We start from the raw sequence: 24253 nt of genomic DNA on the forward strand, positions 1-24253 counted from the left end.
GTATTTGACCCATTTCAATATTTGCCTTTATGCCTAATACGTGTGATGTAATTACCTATAACATTAGTAACTCTACCATGCAATTCCTACGCAATTCGACATTTGCTGGTACATAATATTAACATTAAAAGAGTATGTCTTTGGCGTTCCATACGATGCGAATAAATAGCATTCTGGTACATCATTTAAGTAGGCCTACCTGTACAAATACACTCCTTTTGGTGGGAACTATTGTTCATGAAGTAACCAGGGGAAAATGTGGTTTTTTGCGTAATATCGTTCTACTGCACTGCTAAAATCGAACGATTGATTGATTGAATACTGTATATCTTTAAAAAAAACCTAATTAAATCGAAATTGACAGAAATGTAAATAGGCCTACGTACAAAAGCAAAATACAGTTGAAAAAAATTCGTTGTTTTCAAGAGAGAGGCAAATAATTAACAGAATACCAATGTCTTTTTTCCATTACATAACTTGTTTAATATTATTTTATACAACATATATATTTGTAACTAAAATAGAGAAGGACTAACGTACAGTTAGGCTGAATGAGGTAAACCCTGACATACCACAATAATTTACAAACGCAATTAAGAAAATGAGTTTCCTTGAATATCTAAACAAACAATGATATAAATATTATCTGATATAATACTGTATAAACTGAGTAATTAAGTTGGAACTAATTGATTAGCATACAAATCTAAAAAAGAGTACTGTAGTTGTTTTCTCATTTCTTCATTTTCAGGCGTGTCATACTTTAGAAATGTTTTGGAAGTTTCATATTAAACAACCAAAATTATAAAAAACATTAAGTCTCTTGATCAGCAGTTCTGTATGTAATGGGAGTCGGGTTTAGTTCCATCTCCTTTCAGCAAGAAAAGTTTGTGGAAAAGGTAGGATAGGGGATGTCTCCATTTTGGTGGGGTGCATTGAAGCCTAGGATAACTTTTACTCAGTAGGTGAAATTTTTTATTGTATTTGTTATTTTTGTGCGATTGACAAACTTAACCTTCTTTTCGCTTCTGCACACATTATTTGGAAATATTTCCAATGAAAGACCTAAAAAAACAATTGATTAGAAATTTCATTTTATTTATTTTTTTTCATAAATTGTTTTCATCAATAAATAAATTTTTCCATTAAATTTTTCACAAGATTAATTTGTAGATAATTACAAAATCATTTCCCAAAAATGTACGATATTAAATATAAATCACTTTTTTTTTCATAAATTGTTTTCATCAATAAATAAATTGTTTAAAATATAAATAAATATAAATCACCTTATTCATTGTCTCGTTCCTCCCACTGCATTGAGCGCTGGACGGCTTTCAACCATTTTTTAAAACGCGTTTCACGAACTGAAACATAATTTGCATTATTTATTTTATAAAACCAAATTTTCCCAATTACAAGATTAAAAAAATATATTCATCATTATTATTTTCCTATACTGTGTAGAACCTCATTTGTGAATATTCGTACATAAGTTGGTGATATTTTTGCAGAGCCTGAGATTCCTAATTTAAACCAAATTAAAATTTATTCATAAACGAATACACTTTTTTTGTAGGTGTGTAAAGGGGGTATCTAGAAAACTAAGAGCTAATATATCTTAGGTTTCTAGACACCCCTGGACCTTGGAGTTGTAAGACAGGAATGCTACACTACAGTTCTATATTCTTTGTATATGAATTTATTACTGAAATTAAAAATTATTGTTGTCAACATAATATAATGTAAATCATACAAACCTTTCTCATCGATAGCCGGAGTAAACGTTGTTTTTCCATTTACGTCCTTTTCTTGGTTTATATCCCAAACTCCTACAGCCTTCCCAGCAGCCACTGCTGCACCAAGCGCTGTTGTTTCAAGCATCGTTGGACGTACTTAAAAAGAAAAACTTCTTTTGGTTTTAGGGAGGTTTGTCAGATAGCCTCTGTCCCGGAGATATCCCTATTATGGGGTATGTCCCTATTGTAGGGGACACTTCCTGATAACTTCCCTTAAATCTCCTGTGCCATGTTGTTTATTCTAACATTTAATTGTGTGGTATATTTCAGGGATTACCTCTATTAAGGGGGACACTTCGTTGGGTCCTGATGGTGTTTCTTTAATGTTTATTTCTCCATCATTTCGTGTTGTATTTCGTCTTTTCAGATTTAATACCATAACATAGCTTTTCATGAATAAATGTTTTATGTAATTCAAAGAGTAGACAAGTAAAACAAACTTTCTCCTTACCAACTGGAATACCTAGTAGATCTGCTTGGTCTTGCATTAAAAGATTATTAGCTGTCATACCACCATCAACTTGCAGCTGTCGTAATGGTATACCGGAATCCTTATTCATTGCATCTAAAAGCTGAATTTGTTACAATCAACACATGTATTAAAATAAGTTTATACTACCACAATATACATGCTCAACAATCTACAAAAATTACTAAAAATGAAGTATGCAGTACTTTGTTAAAATAATTTAGATTTGCCATTTAACATAGGTTTTTTGTGTTAAACGCAAGACAGCATACAACAACAACCCTTCCCTTACATGTTAGACTTTAAACTAGATCGACTTAGATGCAGAATATTTGTGATTTTTCTTTTCATAGATAATCTTCTTGCAAAAGGGAGGTCAGCCATAAATACAGCAATAAAAACCGTACTAGACAGTAGTAGTAATAGAAAACAGTAAAGATGCTGGTACTTCTCTAACCTCTTAATTTTAATTTGATTATTAGCAGCATACTGCAGTTGGCCTTGACTGTGTATGTGTAAGGCCTTTATAGAAGATCAAGCCAAACATACACTGAAACTTTGAACATTTAATTATTAAATAGCAATTTTGTGTTTCTTTCCCTTTCCAGCACGCAATTTGAATGTTTTATATTATGTCTGTATATATGTAACAATATATCAAATATCAATCAATATATCTATACCACAAACGATGTTAAAGCAAAGATAACAAAAAACATAAAAGAAACACAATTTCAATTTAGTTTAAATTATCATGATGTATTTCAATGAATAATGATATTTGTCTTCTTGCCTCTTTAGTTTGGAAGCTAACTGACTCCAGGGTTGCCCTGGCGATATGAGCTTTAGTGGAATACTGTGTCAGCCCACAAATCACACTGAAAAAGAAGATCAGGTAAGTGAAATTAAACTGCACACAAAAACAAATATTATAACAAAATCAAAGTATATTAATCGAAATGTTGATTCAGAACTATGTGTATTGCAAACTTTATATCAACGATATTCAGTTTATCTTCAACTCTTTACATAAATTCTTGTAGTAACTTTTCCAGTGACTTTGCCAGAAATATGTAACATACCCTCGTGCATCTGTCTGCCAATAGGGGGCATATAGTCCAGAGAAAGCAGGCACAAAGTAAACACCTCCACAGTCATCAACACTCTTTGCAAGTTCCTCTGCAAAATAATGTATTATACAGTATTAGAATACATACTGAAGTGTTCAAGGGACATTATTATTATTAAAGGGATACTGGAAAAAAAACAGATTTTAACACTAAAGTTAACCTATATTTTGAGGTCACACCTATGTGTGGAGAAGGGGTTTTACTGTGTAATCATTGTGTTGCAATCATACACTCATAGTCACTAGCATCTACGATGGAACACCAACTTACCAATTTCATGAGCTTCCTTAATAAATCCCAAATTATCCCTAAGCCATCGCACAGCTGCACCAGTAATGGCAACCGATCCCTGAAAGAAGATATATTGATTGATTGATTGATTAAAATATATATTTATACTGGGTAACCTCTTCAGTCAAAGACTGGTCTCCCAGAGGGCCCAGTTGGTGATCAGTGGCTGTGATGTACTAATACACCGGGGTAACCCCCTACTCGTCTCGAAAGATGTACTAGGTTCTTTAAAGTGCACACGAGCTAGATGTGTACACTGGACCTACGGTTTATAGTCCTTAGCCGAGAAGACTCGTTCTACCACCAGAACCATGGAGTGAGTGAGCCTCAAACCCCTGCCGATGTTATGGCTACGTAATGACGGTTCCACTGTCTTAACCGCTCGGCCATTCACTCACTGCATTAGTGTTTTTTCCAAATGAAAATGTTTTTACTTTTGTATATATGTTTGGAGGAAACATTATTCATAAAGTTACAGTAACTCATATTCCCATGATGTCAAAGCCAACAATTCAATTCAATAGACCAGGCACCATTCTAAATCCTCCCTCCACTAGTACTGCCCTCATCAAAAGGTTACCTGTATAATTATTACATGCTTATGGTTATCGCAGGCCTGTATATTTTCTCTCTTTGGCAATATGAAGAAATTCATTTTCATATTAAAAAATAAAATTGTTTACTGTACCTCCAATGCAAACACTGTTGGTTCTTTTGGTCCCAGTTTGTAAGCAACTGTAGTAAGCATACCGTGAGCTGATTGGACTGCTTCCTCCCCCGTATTGTATAACAGGAAACAACCTGTACCATATCTGTATGCAGAAAAAAACATTACTATCTTAACCCCACATAGGCTTAAACTTTCCTTTGATGTCCACACTTATTTTGTAATTTTCTATATTATCATTGTAGAAAATCAATAGAATTGAATTCTAGAGCTGATTTTTTTTTTTTTTTGAGATTGACCAATTAATTGCTTAGTACGTTTCACCATAATAACTCCTGGCAAACAGACAGTAAGTTTTCCTGACCGGAAGTCTTTCGTGAGTGCCAGCAACATATATTGTCAACACCAATATTGATCTCAAATAGTAAAAAAAACTGTTGAGTTACAACTACTATTTTCAGACCCACTTACGTATTTTTGGCCATTCCTTTCTTGAAACAATTCTGACCAACTAAAGCAGCTTGTTGATCACCAAGAATCTAAAATGTGTATTTGAAAGTTTTAGGAATTGTATTAGCATATTATCTAACTAAAACTTAACTCTATACAGTATATATGTAATATTTGTGAATGTGTTTTAATATTATAATAAAAATCTTATTTTTGATATTCACAATGGAAAAGTTTAAAAGACAGATTGCATTAGGATAGTTAAATTAATTTGACAAAAACGGTAAATAAATAATTAATAGAAATACAATACCCCCGCAATAGGCAGCCCCTTTAATACACCTTTGCTAAGATTTCCATACACTTCTGCTGAACTATGAATTTCTGGTAAAATTGGCATCGGTATATCAAAGAACCTAAGAAAAATATTTGACTGAATAACAATTTCAAAAGAGGGGAGAAAATTCAAATTTGTGACACCTGTCATGAAGACACAATGCCTAGGGGGAATACTAAGACACGTAGGACAATTTTAAATTTCTGAATCGCCAAGAGTAACCTCACTTCCAATTTCATCATGTTTTTTTATTTTCTATTCTGACATTCTACCATTTGGATGTCATCAAATGTATATTTATAAAACATTTGGCAACTACCCAAAGGCCAAACATAAAAGTGCGTACATCTTGATAAATATATAATCTATTTAGAAACATATTTAAAACGGTTCAAGAAACGATAAACCGTAGTAAACATTAAAAGCTCATCTTTTTTTGTCCCCCATCCCCTTCAAAGAGTGTAGCAAAAACCCTCTCATATCTCTGTCTCCACTTCACCCATTCTATTTCACCACATGCAATAGTCTTACTTGCATAAGTCTTCATCCCACTGCAGTGTTTTAAGGTTCATCAGCATGGTTCTGCTAGCATTGGTGACATCAGTCAGATGTACTCCTCCACTCACTCCACCCGTCATATTCTAAAAATAGATCAATCATGCAGTTGTTCACCATAAAAATTATTCAAATGGAAGACAGAATAAAAGAAGCTGGATTGATACTTTTAGGTAAGTTCAAAGGAGTTTGAGGGTTTTACATAACCCATACCTTTTTCAAACTAGGGTTTAGCAGTAAAGCATGATAAATATATGACTACGGAGCCTAGCTCATGACGATTTTTTCCTCTTTTGTGAAAAAACGAACGCCATTGTAAATATCCTAGCTATGGTCTTATTGTTTGTTACCAAAGTCTCTGATATTGATTTTTCAACTACCTACCCACAACAGCCAAGAATCGATAGTTCCAAATAGGCAGCTACCATTTTTAACAGCATCTTGAACAGGAGGAATGTTGTCCATTAACCACCTCACCTTCACAGCACTGAAATATGTTGACAGCGGAAGACCACACTTTGGCTATGTATAAAACAGTAAAACAACATGCATTTAGGTTCAATCCATACATATGATTCTTATCTATTTTGCTCTGCTTTTGCAATTTTGTTCATGCCTTGCAAGTCAAATAAATAAATACTTGACTATCAAGTGGAAAATTACAATTTTCAATTAGCAGCTCAGTGCTGATATGACTCTAAGGAGTGAAGAATTACTTAATTTATCCACCACCAATACATACTGTAACAGCACATCTTCTGAGGAGAGCACTGAACTTTATTTATAGTTTTTGTTTATTTATTGTACATTCATAAACTTAAATTACCTTGAGGAATTCTTTGTTTTTATTTGGAGTCTTGTTGATTAGTTTATCTACAGTTGATGCAGTTCTGTTGTCCAACCACACTGGGAAAAAATGTTTATATTACTATAAATGGAAACTAATCAAATGATTTGATTGGTTTTTGGCCCATTCTGCACACCATACATTTTGTTTGCTGCCCTCATTTGCCCTGACCAAGTGTTGATTATGTAAATTAGTTGGTAAACTTAAAACTTGTCTTTTCATCATTTTTATTGATTTTAAAATAAAATAATTAATAAGACAACATTGATTGATTGATTTATTGCTTATTTACACTACTGTTTTCATTAATAATAATTCATTAACAGTTCAGTTGAGTTATACCTGTATTTATACTATAAAAAATAAAAATATTCATGTTAAAAAGGTTATGCGGCTACAAAAAAAAAGTGGATGCAAAAAAATAAAGGATTGAGTCAATCGATCTTCATCAGTTCTTGGAGGTTATCAAAGGTTGGGTGCTAGGTCAAAAATAGAGCAGGTTGAACGAGCATTAAATAAACTTCAGATTGAGTGGAAGAATTTAAGGCTTGGTGAACCCACACTCTGCTGTTACTACTGTATTTAGATGCACCTTTTAGTTTAATAACAAAATTGATAAGCAAAACAAGTTATTAAGCCCATACAAAATTGAGCCGTTAAAAAGTGTTGATACAAGACTTTTCAATAATGACATCATTATTTAAGAATTTTACCAACAATCATCAATTGGGTAATTATTTCCAATAATAAATATTATTTAAATTTTCCAATGTAAAATATCACAAATTTACATAAATCAATCAGGGGCGTAGCCACCGGTACGGTTGGTAAGGTTTCAATCTGACCACTTTTTCACAGACGCCTCTGACAACCTTGAACCGGACCACTTTATTTATATGTAAATGAGTCAATTTTGGTAAATATTCTATAGAATCACCCCTTTCACATCAACCACAACCCCGCAGAGGTTACGGCCAGGTGTGTCAAAACTCCAAAAGACTTCATAGTTTTGGTCGTGGTGTGAAAGGGGTATTAGAAAACAGGTCTCTACCACCATTTTAAAAACACTTATTCAGCGGTCAGTAAGTGTGGTTATTATCTTGTTGTAGCAAATGTTTAGATTTTATAATAAATAATAGAAATGTTAAACCTGGAGCTACCCCTTAACTTCAATAGACATACCCTTCCTGTTTATTATTGAAACTGGCAATAAAATAAAATACATGCACTCACCAATAGCTGGATGCAATGGTTTTCCTGTTGTTTTATCCCACACAACGGTTGTTTCACGTTGGTTTGTGATCCCGATAGCCTTCATACAACTTGCATCAATGTTCTTTGCTGCCAGCTTCTTCATGGTTTCCTCGATGCATGTATAAACTGTTTCCAGAATCTCTAACGGGTCCTCTTCAACCCATCTGCCATGAATGTTATGATTTTTGTTTTAATTTAAAATAAAATTCTTTTTTATTGATAATTGGTACAGTTACATTTTCTACATTTTTCATCTACAGTACATCCCACTTTTTTTTGGTCTGGTTTCATGGTTCTATAAACACTGTATACACTATCAAACTTGTTGACAAAAAATTGTGATGTGTCCAAATATGGTAGTAATATGATGTCATCGTGTCCATATACATGTATGGGCAGATCACATTTTGTTTCACATAACGTTTGATAGTGTGGACAGAGCTTTAGTTTCCATTTATGTTCTTTATCACATACTTTATTCCAGTTTCTATTTTGTTCAGCTTGACAGTCCTTTTATATACTTTATCAACATATTACAATTTAATTGTATTGGTCCACAGTTAAGTTTATGCTGACTGATATTCGTTTTTTTTTTAAAGTTGGCTAGCACGATTCGTGATCTCACCAGATAACGGGGATATCTTCGAATCTACATACCAGTTCACAAAACCCATACACCACTGGATAGCAATTTAAATACTGTATGTCAGAAAGTAGCCTAATTTGTATAGAATTCTCATTTAAATCCTTTACATCTGAAATAGTATACAGTATTTATTCCCATATAGGCCTCTGGGTGTTTATTGTTCAGGAGGGTGTTTAGAGGGTGGGGTTACTCAAGTAACATGTATATTCAATTTTTTTAAGAAGTGATAAAATAAAGTTAAAATTGTAGCAAAATGCTTGATAAATTGTAGATCATGGCAGTCAATAAATTCTAAAAAAAGGTTAACTTTACTATTTTAAATTAAAAAGAATTGAAAGTGGGTGAATGTTTGGACAAAATGATAATAAAAAAAACAATGTTAGATAACTCATTATCATTTTGTCAAACAATGTTTATTGATGTCCTTGGAATTTCATGTTTCAAAAGTAGGGCAGAAGTTTGTTTTATTTGTTTATAGCCATATATCTTTTATACACAACTTGACCTTCTCTGTGTCATTCACAAGTACAAAGGTTAATCAAATTTCATTGTCAACATGCTAAAGATATTTTTTTATAGGAAAGAATATTTAACCAAGGGTTGATATCTGTTGTGTGAAAAGTATCATAAAATAATATCATCTTTCGATACTGGTATTTTCAGGCTTGTTATAATGGTTTAGTCTTTTTTGTTAATTTTATATTCACTAGCAACACACACAGCAAACTTCTGACTACTTTTGTTTTCCTTGATGAGTGATAAAGATCCCAAAGTAGTATGTCATTGTCAATTTGCAGGGTGCCATCTTTTTTCTTTGAGACTGATAAAAACAGAGAACTTTTGTTTTTAGAATTATATGCAAAGCACACTAGTAGTCCATATAAACATTTTAATTCTTATTCAATTTTCATGAATGGCTGATGATGCAAGAGTGTTCTGGTTCCCTGCTGTTATATGAGATATTTCCCTTAATTAAGTATTTAACTTAAAGCCCCATTCCCTACGTTTTTTAGATCTAATTTAAGATCACAAACTATATTTAATGTAAAAATAATACTATATGGTCCTATTGCGATAACTTTTTTCGTCTTTAAACGGTTAAAAATGTGAAAAATAAGTCGATTCTAATAATTATAGCGGCCCGCTATAAATCCCAAAATGCATTGCGCGCGGATTGATATTTTTGTTTTTCACCTGTAATTCGCCCACTTTTCGATCGATCGTGAGGCCAAAACAAATGGAAGACTCCTAACTTTTCAGCGAAAATACCGGGTTTTGCCCAATTTGTATCAACGGAGTCTGGCAAAAATAGAAAGACAATTAATGCAGCAACTATACAACGTCAGGCTAGGTATATAGCTCGCGTACGATGTTCGTACGTTACCGATGTTTACCAGCTAGGCCTACAAAACTAAGCCTAGCTAGGCTAGGCCTAAGACCGTCCACGAGAGGTCGATCGCCGCGAGCTACTTAGGTAGTGCATTGTTTCTCACTTTTTATCATAATTTACCATAAAACGTACATTTAAGACAAGAAATGACATGGTTTAATGTTTTTAAAGTGATATATATGTATAATTTTCCAAAAAACGTCCAAAATTGCAGGGAAGGGGTCTTTAACTCAATAAATATTTAAGTATTTCCCTTAAATCGTATTCACTTAACCCAAGTATGAATAATGAATACAGCCACAGGAGCATAAACATTTTATAAAAACAACCTGAAAATAATGGACATTTTAATTGTATATTCAACTTATGTGAATATATTTAACATTTATTTTTCTTTTCAATACAAATAAATTTATTAAATCACTCAACAGGGGAAGAAACATCTGTGAAGTAAGCACTGATGCCCTTGGAAATACTGTACTATTTAAATGCATTCCTAAGCCCTTGATGCCCTCCCATAATTAAGTTACCATGAATTTAAAATAACACCCTAGCATTCAACGATGTTTTTAGAAACACCACTCTTTCCCATTTATCTTACCCTTCTTTCGGAAATGTCTGTGTCAGCTCTGTTTGATGGAAACATATCAATTCGGACGTTTTACTGGAAAATACCTTTGAAGAATGTAACAAAACAGAAAAACTTATGGTCAGTAGTAAAAAATGTCAAATTATGATTTTGTCAAATTATTTATATTTTACTTCTTTATTGAAATTTTAATGTAGAAGCATGGAGCTGTAGTTCCATGGTAGAAGAAAGGAATATTTATGGTATGCAATCTCTCCCCTTCAAATTTACTAAATGCAAATATTTGAACACCATTGATTGGTGGGTTTTTAAATGTCACAAACTTTACAAGAGGTAGTCAATCTAAATGTTAATCATACACTCTTGCAAATATTTCAATTGACATTTACAACAATCTAAATATCCATAATAAGGCCACCACATAAAAGATTAACTGCCCACACACACACTGCTGATACTGTAGCTAAAATAAATACAGTAGATAAAAAGAAATAGCCTATCACCATCACTCAACATAACACACCCCACTGCCACCTTCGCACACCCCCACCACAAATTAATGCTTATCTCCTGAATTCATTCATGCTTGACTTACCAAAAACCGTGTGCTGCTGGTACCCTGATCAACAGCTCCAATTAAAGGACCGATATCGGTGTTTTTCGCAGACATATTGAACACAAATTATCAAGATATATATCACAACTTTAACTACAAATCGAAATTGGGACAGAGCAGGGTCAAACCGTTCTGTAAGGGTCAGAAACGTGTTATCAAGTGCTTTGTAAACATTCGTTTTCGCTGATCGAAGAGTGTGGTCTTGAGGCTGTGTGCAACCAAGCATGTAAACAATTATGTATCCGAGTTGTATGTTGTGATTGGTTACCTACCAACTTTGGAATAATTCATTATAACTAAAGGGATGTTAGTACAGTAGTATATACTTTTTTGACGCTATTTTATTAAGTATATATAGTATAACTGTAGTGAAAACGGAAAAAATAAGACAGAAAGAAATTAAATATACTAATAAATAATAATAATAATAATGTAATGCACCGAAATCCTCCATGGCTTAGGAATTAATTAATTTTATTAAACTTACTTTAGGATTTGTTATTGTTAATGGACAATTGTTTGAAAATTGAATTGAAAATTGCAATCGGAGTTATCTGGTTTAAGTTGATTTGCTATAACCATCTTAGTTTAGTTAAATCTTACATATAATCTTATTTATTAAAAAAAAATACCATACTTACCGTATAGGTGTACTGTATATAGTTCGAACAATTCACATGAGCTGCTCTTGTATAAAGTCCATTTTGCTCCTAAAAGTCTGTCAAAGGAAACTCACCCCCCCCCCCCCCTCCAATTTCAAAATTGGTCATGGCAACAATGTTGATATTAATAACGCAATACGTTTTTCTTTGCATACATCGTTTTTTTAAGAACCTTAACCTTTGCGCGTTCCATACTTAATAGGCCCTCGATTCTACACTAAAAAACAATCGAACCAATTTAATTTAACTTTGAGCGTCAAAGAGATGACTTTAATATTTGTCTTTTGTATGGTACGCTTAGGTATGGCACGCGCAAACATCAATGGTCTTAAGCAAATCTATTGATTAATTTGTAAAGTAACATTTGTAAATGTTGCGATATACTTTACCCTGTTCATATTCACAGATGTATGGCGCGGAGGTTGCAGGCTGGTTACAGGTCTCTGTAGTCCATCGGAACCCGTTTGAATAATCAAGGCGCGTACATTTGCGTCCGCTTGTAGACGGTTCCGTTACCCAGTCTGAATAGCTGTAAAATGATCGTACAACATGTAGTAAAGAGAAGTTCCCGTAGCAAATTAAACGTTGGGAATGTCAGTCAGAACTTTTAAGCTATCAATGAAACTGGCAATGCGATCTTTAGATAGTATGTTCTTTTTTATTTTGCAATGAACTTAAACCCGACTTATGACGTCATATAGAGGACCTATGGTTTGGTATATAAACAGGCGCGAATTTTCGACCGTATCCGATTTGGTCGATTCTAACGTGTATAATACATAAGTCGTAGATCGTTGTGAGACACACATTTTATATCATTTTATAGGCCTATTAAAGATGTATTGTTCCCCTGAAAAATAATGTTTAAAATAGTTTTTGTTGCATATGCCAAGTTAATGTCACATAGGCCTAATAGTTATTCACTTTCACTTTCCAGCCAGTGGATTTTGTTGAATTTAACCATTTATTATGTTATTTTATAAGTGAAAGCATTTTTTTTCCCTACGGAAGTGATTATAACTTTATTAAAACTACAAAATAACCTATTCAAAGTCTGATTTAATTAATCTTCATGTTTCTTTTGGGGGATAATAAATCTTTAAATGTGGGCTCTAAGTCGTGTTAGGAACTAATAACTCACCTATAAAGAAGACCATTCTCCCATTGGAATGGTGCGCCTGTAGTTGGTTGATGAAGACCAATCCAAAAGTCAAACGTATAATGGTTCACCATTCCTTGGATTGCCTGCTGCTCTTCATTTGACGTGATGGTCGCCAGGCGATAGCCAGTGCCACGCGATGCACATGCACTTGATGCGGTCGACCAGGTGGTTGCCGTGACGTCATGGATGTAGTAACATGATGTTTCGTAACTTTGTTCGCCGATTGGACAACCTATAAATTTAAGTTTTCAAAATTCAAAAGAATCATGTCAAGATTACTACAGTATAGTAACTGCAGTAGAATAAATTTGAGTCTATGTGAGTGAATTATCACAATCAATATAGCCTTCTTCTTCTTCTTCTTCTTCTTCTTCATGTATCAAGTCCGGTTCTCATAGCGACTCTGAAAACTTCTTCAACATTACAGTTTGAGTTCTTTTGCAGTCCTTTCTATAAACATAGCTCTTTGATTTCCTCTTGCTTTCCTCCCTTCGATCTTCCCTGTTAAAAATTAAATGTTCCAGTTTTTTCTTTCTGAGCAGATGTCCCATAAATTATATTTCCTCCATTTCATGCCAGCTGTTACACTACCTGTAATCATGACTTATTATAGGCCTACATTTCTTTTTATTTCACAAACTAACTTGAATTTTTAAAAAATAAGCTGAATCTTACCCTTGACTGTTGGTATAAGTAAAAATAATATAAACCAGAAATGACTTCGCATGCCTAACATTGTGAAACAGCACTATTTTTTGTGGTTGGTTGGTTCCTTGCTTAATAAGTACCGTACTAATAATGTAATCGAGAACCAGAAAGCTGGATATATACGCGTCGTATCATACATTATTCGAAATTTAATCTTTTCTTTTCCTCTAATAAAGTAATTACATTACCTAGCCGTTAATTTGTTGTAACGTTGACTAATTACATATTTTTTCATTATTCATATGGTATATGCTACGTCATTTTAACAAATCACACCAAGATTGATTTATGATTGATTCTTTGCGTAACGCCTCGTCAAATTTATTATTAGCTTGTGTATGTTTGTTGTATGTTTATTCGTTGGTTTGTACATTTTGTAAAATAATTATCATAAAAAGGGACAAGAAAGTGGTTATTAATCTTGAGGTATGTGCATCCATGGAGGAAATATTCTGTATATTTCCTCCATGGTGCATCTTCTATGAGCAAAAATATTTAATAGCACGCCCTCTCTGTCGCACTCGACTGAACTTTACCAAGTATTTCCCTCAGTTTCCGATCGAGTGCTTATTGATTGATCTTAACGTTTCAGCAAAAAATGAAAATAACCAACCAATCCGAGTTATTCAAAGCAGTCATGTAAATACCAAATCTAAAAATAGCATAACACGGACATTTTGAAATGAAAAAGAAAATAGTTTTGGGTCACGATTACCATGGATTAAAGAATAGAAGGATATGCATCGACGTGAGATCAAGGGTTCCTTGACTCTCGCCGACAGACCGCGGACCGCCCACAATGTTATCAGTTTAATTAACCGCATGGTAACAACGAAACGGTCGCGTGCCTAATATATTGTTTACTGCACATGTGCAACGACATTTAACCTTGTTGGCTACGCTTCTTTTGCGCGTTCTTTGGTGGCATGATGTTTTAGCGCTAGCAACAATGGCGACGAACAATTTATACGACGACGAATTTAGTTACTGTATAACCTTTCTGATGAGGAATTGTAGATGCTATAATTGTAATTAGTATAGGTTTCTGCCGCGATTGATCTAGGCCTACGCTAATGTTTTTATGACATTAAAGTAGCATTTTATGACCTGTAGTAGCCCTACATCTGAGACAATAACTATTTGTTGTCTCAGCCTACATGTACAATTACAAAATCAGCAAGGATACTAGGCCTAGGCCTTCTAGTAAACCATATGATTTGCCGACATTGATACTACCTAGGTAGGCCTAGGCTAATCTTAAGTGTAGTAGATACAACGTGTAATCATTATCTATATACTCACCGTTGTCTTACTTCTTGTGTGAATAATAATAGGTACTTCTGCGTGTACTTTTCAAAACGACCGCTAGGTAACGAATCGCAACTATACATAGCCAGCCAATCCCGGATCAGGGATCGCTGTTTTCATTCAATTAGACAATGGATTAAAGAATAGAAGGATATGCATCGACGGTGACATCAAACGATTTTAGAACGCACTTGCCTATACTAAAGCACTGCTGCCAATCAAACAAACACGCTCATTGAACTCCGTGTCTCTTCTTTCGCGCGTTCTTTGGTGGAATGATGTTTTAGCGCTAGCAACAATGGCGACGAACAATTTATACGACGACGAATTTAGTTATAACCTTTCTGATGAGGAATTGTAGATGCTATAATTGTAATTAGTATAGGTTTCTGCCGCGATTGATCTACGCTAATGTTTTTATGACATTAAAGTAGCATTTTATGACCCGTCGTAGCCCTACATCTGAGACAATAACTATTTGTTGTCTCAGCCTACATGAAAAATTACAAAATCAGCAAGGATACTAGGCCTAGGCCTTCTAGGCTTACTAGTAAACCATATGATTTGCCGACATTGATACTGCCTAGGTAGGCCTAGGCTAATCTTAAGTGTAGTAGATACAACGTGTAATCATGATCTATATACTCACTGTTGTCTTACTTCTTGTGTGAATAATAATAGGTACTTCGTTTGTTCGTGATTAAGTTTGCATGCCCTTCGTGTACTTTTCAAAACGACCGCTAGGTAACGAATCGCAACTATACATTACATAGCCAGCCAATCCCGGATCAGGGATCGCTGTTTTCATTCAATTAGACCCGGTGATTGGATGTGATGTGGATGACATAACCACTAGCCAATCACCAGGCACTACAATTTAAATATAATCACATCGATAATTAAGGAGATTTATGAAGAAACCACTGCTTAGCCATATATTAAAAACACGATTGTTGTATGGGTGAATACCGGCCACGCTAACAACATACATGGTCAAATGCATAATTTAATATTCTATAGATTAACGCAATTTTTAATGACAGAAGATGGCAGGCAAATAATGATAATTCAAATATAAAAATTGCATATTTTATTAATATTACCAACTACTTAAAATTACCAGTCGTAAGAAAGTGAACTTTTCGCAGTCCGATTGTGATGAAACTAAAACAGAATTATTCAGCAATATATTTTTGTTGTCAATTAATCATCGACGCAGACATGTCAATAGAACATTCAGACTGCGCATACGATTTCTACATGGTTACGTTTTGGTCTCAAAAAATGTAACAGTTGATTCGCAGCGTTTTACAGAGGGCCGCGGTTAGAGACACGGAGTTCAATGAGCGTGTTTGTTTGATTGGCAGCAGTGCTTTAGTATAGGCAAGCGCGTTGTAACATCGTTTGATGTCACCGTCGATGCATATCCTTCTATTCTTTAATCCATGCGATTACATAGTACGGATGCTGTTTACGTAAGGTTTCTATAAAATGCTATCAGTATTGCGTGTTCCCGCAGAACACATATTCATAAACTACGTTCCTTTGGTTCCTTTTTTTTATATAGAAGTTTGTTAATGTCATATGTTTTAATATAGAAACTTATGTGTGACATTTCGTAACATGGTGACTATCGTAGCGAACTTTATGCCACTTTGTGTTTTACTCGGGTCAGATGTTGTTGTAACGAGTGGTGTGGAAGGAATTGAAGAAAATCATGTAGTAAGCTGGCTTAGAAATGGAGAAGAGATTACTAGAGGAGAAGAAATATTAGCAGATGACCACTGCAGCGAACGTATACATCCTCGTGTTGGCGCGAATGGTTTAGTCATGCTTGAAATAACCAATGTAGAGCAAGTTGATGAAGCTACGTATTCTCTGAGAGTTTACGAACGGCGCCATGACGGAACTCTCAATCAAATTGCGCAAAGTGACGTCATGTTTGTTAACTTTGGCCAACAATGCGATGACGACATGGATTACAGAATGGACATTGTTTACAATACAAGAGGAGGAGAATCTAATCAAGATTTTGGTTATGCATAACAACTATAACTTTCTTGGTTTTAAAGATGTTGTAGGCCTATGTTTCATGTTTAAATTAATTAACATTTACTGATTCGTTTTAGACTTTGTTTTTAATGGTAATCTTCTTATATTTTAGCAAAATGACATACTGAATATGATATTTAGCGCTAAGAAACTGAGCGAACACTTAGCGATAAAGAAGAAGGCGTGCTCAGTTGTTATTTCGTCCCATATTGAAAAACATAACTCGAGATTTTAAATAAGCATTTGACGTCACCAATATATCAATTTGCTGCAGGCATGGTCTGTACATGAATTATTCGGTAACGATTAACTTAAAAATTGTTGAAAACAAACAAACCGATTACCTACTATTAAACAAGAAATGAGGACATTTGACAGCTATAGAAAATCTTTTGAATATTATAGAACGACTAAAATGACTACCCGTCCTCTTATAATAAACATCACATAATCAATATAATATTAATCACAATAAAATCGACTTCTATCGACTTCTATAGTTTATGTCGTTGTTTCTCTTCCTTATAATCAATATTGTACTTTAAATATATGAAAATAAAGTAGGCCTAAATGTAATTGTACAGGCCTTTTTTTGGCTGATAGGTAGCGATTACATAATATCTGAAGCAGGCCGCTGATCTGAGTTCGGAGAAACGGCACGGTACCTTTGGTAAAATGGTCTTTATGTACCATATATTTAGCTAGTTAGAAATTGCATTATTCAAATTGTACACACCATGGTCGGTTAGTTTTGTCATTCAACCGTTAACGTAGTCTAGAATAGTTAAACTGGGAAATCCGTTAGTTTTATAAATAATGCTTATCGATTGAAATTGTGGTTTGTATCAGCAGAACTGTCACGTCATTGCAAAAGTGAGTCAATTAAATCATTTATTTTGCTTGCATTTATAGTGTCTGTGTCGTATGTGTAATCTTAGGAAATACTCGTCTACGTTATATTCTAAAACACCATTCATTGAAGTCACTGATCTGATGTTTCCATTATTTGAAACGAATTGGGAAACCAGAAATACTTATATGCCTACTGTATATGCATCACATATTCCTTTGAAAGAAGGCATAGAGTAGAATTATTAATGTTTTGCTTATCATAGGTTTAGGCCGTAGGCGTAATTTTGGTGCAAAGTTAATTAGGCAACAAACGATGACATTTTACCTGGGTGCTGTGTTTAACAATAGGTGTCTGGCTTTTTAACTTGCTACAAACTGATCGGCGCAAAGAATAAGTTTCTGAAACTATTTTCTATGCCTTGTCGTTCACTACAGGTATAAGAACATGCTGATTATCTCTGAGCTGTTACCAACGTGCGTATTCCTTGGTTCAACGATAACCTGTTCTGTGCAAATATACGGTTTAAATGATAACCATGTGATTGGTTGGCTTCATAACGATGCTCAGATAATACTTGGTGGAGAAAGCATCCTTGACCGATACAGAGGACGTGTAACTAGGCCTACTTCTACCGAAGCTGTTGAAACTGGACAACACTGGGAAATGTTAGAGATAATTGATACTGGAGAGCTCGATTCTGGAATATACTCAGTGGTCGTCTTTGATCGTTTAGATAATGGCACACTGCATCAGGTGGCACAAGGAGAAGCAGGTTTTCTTGAAGTAATAAATAGGCCTACCAACGAAACCGAGTGTGTCCGTATTAATTATTTTTCTGCCATGAAACCAAATAAACCTGGAATTTCACATTATAAAAAAGGAAGGAAAGGAAAGAAAAAGAAATCAAAGAAAAAGAACAAAAAACAAAAGAAAAACAAAAAAAAAGTTAGGTTAATTAAAGTTAAAAAAATAAACTAGAAAATGGTAGAAAACAAAAAGATCGGGGTTTTTTTTACAAACGGTTCAAGGAATTACAAATTATCGATTTATTAATATTTGTGCCTATCATAGAAATGTTGTAGTACAATTAGGCCTACATTTTAAAATTAAGAAACGAAAAGACTTAATTCTTATCAACATATAGTTGATTCGTTTTAAATATGTAACTTTAATCAAATTCATTTACAAATAAAAATTAATTTAAAAGTCGATTATTTTAGTCTCGTGATTGCTACTTTATGATGGTGGTATGCGAATGAGTGTTATCATGGTTTTTCATTATACAGTGAGACCAGATACTCATGCAACAGAATAGAAAATGGTCTATGGAAAAAAAATTAATAGATTGATAGCATCAAATTCATACATGAAGCTAACAACAGGACACCAAGTTCGTGTTTATGCATACACGCTTCAGTTTTAACATTAATAATTATTTTCCATGGTAAATTAATTGTGTTTCTAATAGACCTCTTACTAAAATTGCACATTTGTGCAGTATTGATATGCTGACGGTCACTTTCTAACCCGGATTAATAACTGTATAATGATTGATATGTATATCGTAATCGTCTTTTAATTCAGGTGATGCAACATTATTCTAATATGTTAAATTTAAATAGAAATAAATTGAATTATATGTATTAATTTTTCCTGCCAATTTGTTGTGTAAAAAAATAAAGAAAAGGCAAAAAATGTATTAATTTGACTGAACCAAAAACTGTAATTTTGACTGATCGTAAGACTCAGCCGGTTTTTCCACACCAAAGGTAGCGGGAATGGTCTGGTTTTCGAGGAGACACGACCCAAATTTCATTACGGTACAAGTCCGGTAAGAGACTTTTACACATCCGTAATCTGGTTAGTTTGTGTTGATAATTTCCTGCTAACATAACCACCAACGACGTATGTTAAGTTATATTAATATATTATATATTATATATAATAACCATGAAACTATTTTAGAGATTCGTGAATAATCTGGAAAATCCACGATTCTTGCAAATATAATGTAATGCCTCTCATTGTTCTTTAAAATCAAATCAGCATCAGTAGGCATATCCATAGAATAAACATATTCGCAATCTAAGGTGAGTTATCATTTATTTTGCGTAGAATGTGTCGTAGATTTAATTATGTACAGAAGGTTGTCTGTTCCTCTTGGTCCGTTTCAGAAACATTGTAAATCAATAATTGTGTTTGAATTCATGATTTATGCGGTTATAGGTAAAACGGAATTGGGATGAATAGGTTAAACAATTATACCTAGAAAATAATACTGTAAAAGTAACCCTCTGGAAAAGATATTATATGCAAAACTTTACGAGTCAAAAAAGTACTTAGTCGATGAGTTTCTGCAGGCGACTGTGGCTATTACGGTACTTACACTGAGTAGAGTGCCTACTCTCATGTTTAGTTCGATTTCTCTCAATTGAATAGACCAATGAATGTTTTGCTATAATTATATACTATTAATTATTGTCTTTCACAGGTAACAAAATGATGATTACATCCCAACTTTTGCCAATATGTGTGTTCATTGGTTCAATAACAACCTGTTCAGTTAACATACACGGTTTAAATGAAAATCATGCGATTGGTTGGCTTCATAACGGTGAACTGATAATGCTAGATGGAGAAACCATCATTGACCGATACCGGGGACGTGTAAATACCTCTACCAGAACTATTGAAACTGGACTCCACTTGGGAATGTTGGAAATAAATGATACTGAAGAGCTCGATTCTGGCATATACTCAGTGGTGGTCTTTGATCGGCTGAATAATGGCACGCTGCATCACGTGGCAGATGGAGAAGCAGGCGAAGTCAATATAGTGAATTTAGAAACAACAGTGATTCAACGAGTTAAATTTTCCTTTCCATGAACGTAAAATGTATTTTAAGAATTAGAGGGTTCGGGAATCTTGAAATGCGGAAAGGAAAGGAAATGAATAAAGAAACAAAACGTACAAGATCTTTATTTTTTCAAACGGTTTAAGTGTTAATAAATTAACGATTTGAAAATTAAACTTTTGATAAAAAATTAGAAAGTTACATTACAGTAGGTCTATTACACAAAATGTCTAATCTGTTGTAAATGTAAGCCTAATTAATCAATTTCCTAAGCAGCAGTGTCCACACAAAGTTACCATAAAGTTAAAAACTAAAAGTAAATTTTGTACATAAATAAAATTAATTGATTTTAAACGGTTAAGATGAGGAAATCTGAAAATGAGTACAAGCCGACAAATCAAGATTCAAACCTGAAATCTTGTATTTGATGTACAGACATTAACATTCTACCATTAGACAATATTGTAGAACATCCATATATTTAGGGCCAGAAGTAAAAAGACAGACTGAAACTTCTTTATAATATTAAGAAAAGTTTAGTAGCGCCATCAGTGATTGTACGCATCACTGCACAGTGCAGTGAAGCATGTAATAAAATGTGATTACGTGTTATGTTAGTTTTTGTTTTGTATCTCAGTTTACTAAAATTTAGATTAAAACTATGAAAGATCATCCGGATCAGGTGCCGTTTTCGGCCACCTCGACTTGTATGGACTATACCATTATAAAAAGATGGGAAAATAGGGGTGTCCCATTTATTATTTGAGTGTGCTAATGTGTTAAAATACTGCTGCTTTTGTTCTTTTGTTTAGTGCATTATGTTTCAGCAACAAAGGGAAAACAACTACGCCCTACACGCTGTAGAATTAATTTCAGCTTTCAAGTTAATACAGTATATTATGGCTCTTTATTTCTATATAAATTTTAGGTATCATTCCCTAATATGGATATTAGGTGGATTCCCTAAGGTGGATATTGAATACTTTTTACGGATACAGAAAGTATAGGCCTATAAAGAAATTAGTTTTTATTCCAGTTACAAATAAAAAATATAATTTATCTAACGATAACACAGTAGTATATTTAACAAAGATGACAGTAGTACATTTAATAAGATCTATCACATACTGATTATTAGGTAATCAGTAAAACAAATAAACATTAAAATTATGTCAATGAATCTGTACCATTTTGTTCCCAGAAAACACAGAACATTTCACGTATTTAAACGTTCTGTGTAGAAATAGGCCTACATGTTCTAATTGAACAACGTTTGCATCAAAACGTTACAATAACGAATGCAAAACGGAGCTGATAATGTCGCAATGAAGAGGATGATTCATGTCTTCCAATATAGCATGGAATACATCGGCAAGCAATTGCATAGACAAGCCAATTTATACTTTCCCCGCTCCCAGCACCTTCTCAATTTGGTGATCCCCACATTCACTTACTAAATATTCTCAGCCCAACATACAATATCCCCAAATAGAACATCACTGATTAGTAAAACATTCTATAGTACAAATATCCTGCTTTACCCCAAAGAATTGAGTTTCCTCAAGCAGTCAGCCTTGTATTTAACTTCTTAACTATATGATCAACATGTCCACCTATTTAAGCTTTAATCAAACACTACTCCCAGATACTTATAATTGTTAACAATCTCTGCCTCCTTTCCTTTAAGTAATGTATACTGTCAGACCAATTATGTTTATTTATGTTTATTTCAAGAAAATTGTTGCCATAATCGGTAAATCGAATAATCTCAGAAAGGTACAGAGAATAATCGTATCCAACTATAGCCGAGTCGTTGTACATAATATATATATATCGTCAATGAATCTGTTACCATTTTGTTTCTGTATCTACAATCGTTTCATTTATTTACATTTAACATTAAATGTAAATGTATCAGTAATCAGTAAAACAAATAAACATATAATTATGTCAATGAATATGAATTGTGTTTCTGTATCTAATTCGTTTTACACTTAGAATTAAATGTAAATGTATCTGGTGAGGTAAAACAAACAAAAAACATATAATTATGTCAATGAATCTTCAATTATGTTCGTCTACCGATACCAGGTTCAAATCCATGATGTTGAGATTTATCCCTTGCAAATAAAAAATATGATTTATCTACCTATCTACTTAGTATTTAAGATTTTCTAATTTCGAATCCGATTGTACTAAAATTTAATGTGTTGAAATCAAGAGAGGCATAACATAGTATTTAATATGTTTTAATTTTGATTATACTATAGTGTTTAGGTTAGTTTTTATATATAGTATTTAGTAAGTAAGTTATACATAGGCCTAGTTAATATAGTAATATTGTTACAAAATCTTGGCATTGCGTAACACAGTGCCTAATACAGTAATAACATGCCTTATTAAAAAGTGCATGCTTGCTAGTTTTTGATGTTCTGTATTGTTTCTTGTACAGTAGTTTGTACTGTATGTTACATAACAGAACAATTGTATTGTCTTCCCATTCAATAGACACCCTTCTATACATAAAACATAATACACCACACCCCTACCATAATAATGGTATAGTCCATATAAGTCAAGGTGGCCGAAAACGGCACCTGATCCGATCATCCAACATTTTAATTCTATTTCAAACATTCAGTGGGTTCAATAAAACATTAATTTTAACTAAAAAATAAAAGTGTTTGTCGAACCTAAAACCAGAGGAAAAGAAGAACCAATCAGTGATAATATGATACGCTTCACTGCATACTGTGAAGTGAGGCGTGTAATTAAATGCAGTGAAGCGTGGTTACGTGTTGTTTTGTTTTGTATGTGGGAAATTGATGATGTGTAATATACAGCAGAACTGTATATGAGACAGCCATTACGAGATGATTTCTTTGATTTTGTTTAGTTTATATTTATTAACTTTGGGTTTGGTATGTATGGCTGCAATAGTTTGTAAATATATTGTAGAATGAGGCACCTACCACCACACACAGACAGCATTGCATTTGCTTCCTACCTACCTACCACACCAGCATGGCATGAGAGTAGGCCTAGCCTAGTACTAGTAGTAGTAGTAGCAGTACTAGGCTAGTACTAGTAGGCTTTACTAGATAGAACTAGGCCTATGTACTTGCTTGGGCTTATATAGGTCTGGCATAATTTAGTGTTAAATGATCATGCATGGCCGCGGTCGGTGTGCAAAAAGGCCAGTCAGGATAGTCCTAACTAGGGGCCTAGCTAGCTTGAGGGATCCAGGAGTGATTCAGTCTGACCTATTTATTAACATACTGTAGTTTAGTTTAGGCCTATATGTACGGAACGCCATCGCTGCCTCTGGCAGCAAGTTTGAATTCTATTCGGCTCTTTTAGCATTATGTTCGGCTCTTTTAGCATTCGGCGCATTTTTATTCGGCTCGGCCTATTTACCATGGTTTTACCATTACGTTCGGCTCTTTCAGCATTCGACGCATTTCTATTCGGCCCATTTACCATTACGTTCGGCTCTTTCAGCATTCTGCTCTTTTTTATTCGGCCCATTTACCATTACGTTCGGCTCTTTCAGCATTCGGCTATTTTTTATTCGACCCATTTACGATTACGTTCGGCTCTTTTTGATTCTGCCC

General features: G+C 33.9%; 2 protein-coding genes across 4 annotated transcripts in view; one reads left to right on the top strand and one right to left on the bottom strand.

The window, feature by feature from the left end:
- Window positions 1–457: 457 nt before the first annotated feature.
- Window positions 458–11700, bottom strand: LOC140056020 (glycerol kinase-like). Of its 3 annotated transcripts, none has more exons than XM_072101226.1 (16): window positions 11682–11700; window positions 10437–10510; window positions 7779–7963; window positions 6525–6604; window positions 6083–6220; window positions 5675–5784; window positions 5120–5222; window positions 4828–4895; window positions 4378–4501; window positions 3669–3747; window positions 3351–3447; window positions 3062–3146; window positions 2251–2371; window positions 1761–1895; window positions 1290–1367; window positions 458–1065 (listed from the first exon to the last, which is right to left on the bottom strand). In XM_072101226.1, the coding sequence occupies exons 3-15, from the start codon at window positions 7900–7902 to the stop codon at window positions 1291–1293; spliced, it is 1341 nt and encodes a 446-aa protein (XP_071957327.1). In that variant the 5' UTR covers window positions 7903–7963; window positions 10437–10510; window positions 11682–11700; the 3' UTR covers window positions 458–1065; window position 1290. The 3 variants fall into 3 exon arrangements, 2 of the variants coding, with proteins under 2 accessions (XP_071957327.1, XP_071957326.1); XM_072101225.1 differs by lacking the exon at window positions 11682–11700 and adding an exon at window positions 11020–11248; XR_011846711.1 differs by lacking the exons at window positions 458–1065; window positions 11682–11700 and adding an exon at window positions 11020–11248 and having other exon boundaries at window positions 1761–1909.
- The window catches only part of LOC140056019 (protein sel-1 homolog 3-like), a 32806-nt gene continuing 14368 nt past the window's right edge, over window positions 5816–24253 (top strand). The window contains exon 1 of the mRNA XM_072101222.1: window positions 5816–5871. Coding sequence (XP_071957323.1) covers window positions 5832–5871 — 40 coding nt within the window. The 5' untranslated portion in view covers window positions 5816–5831. The remainder of the gene's footprint in view (window positions 5872–24253) is intronic.

This window comes from Antedon mediterranea, chromosome 8 (genome assembly GCF_964355755.1).
Source record: "Antedon mediterranea chromosome 8, ecAntMedi1.1, whole genome shotgun sequence".
Classification (NCBI taxonomy): domain Eukaryota; kingdom Metazoa; phylum Echinodermata; class Crinoidea; order Comatulida; family Antedonidae; genus Antedon; species Antedon mediterranea.

Bases quoted from the DNA above. Each gene is read 5' to 3' on its own strand.
- LOC140056020 (XM_072101225.1), bottom strand. From the start codon at position 11,094: ATGTCTGCGAAAAACACCGATATCGGTCCTTTAATTGGAGCTGTTGAT. The intron at 7,964-10,436 runs GTAAGATAAATG...CATTCATGGCAG, and splicing joins CAGACATTTCCGAAAGAAGG to ATGGGTTGAAGAGGACCCGT. The intron at 5,785-6,082 runs GTAGGTAGTTGA...ATCTATTTTTAG, and splicing joins TCGATTCTTGGCTGTTGTGG to AATATGACGGGTGGAGTGAG.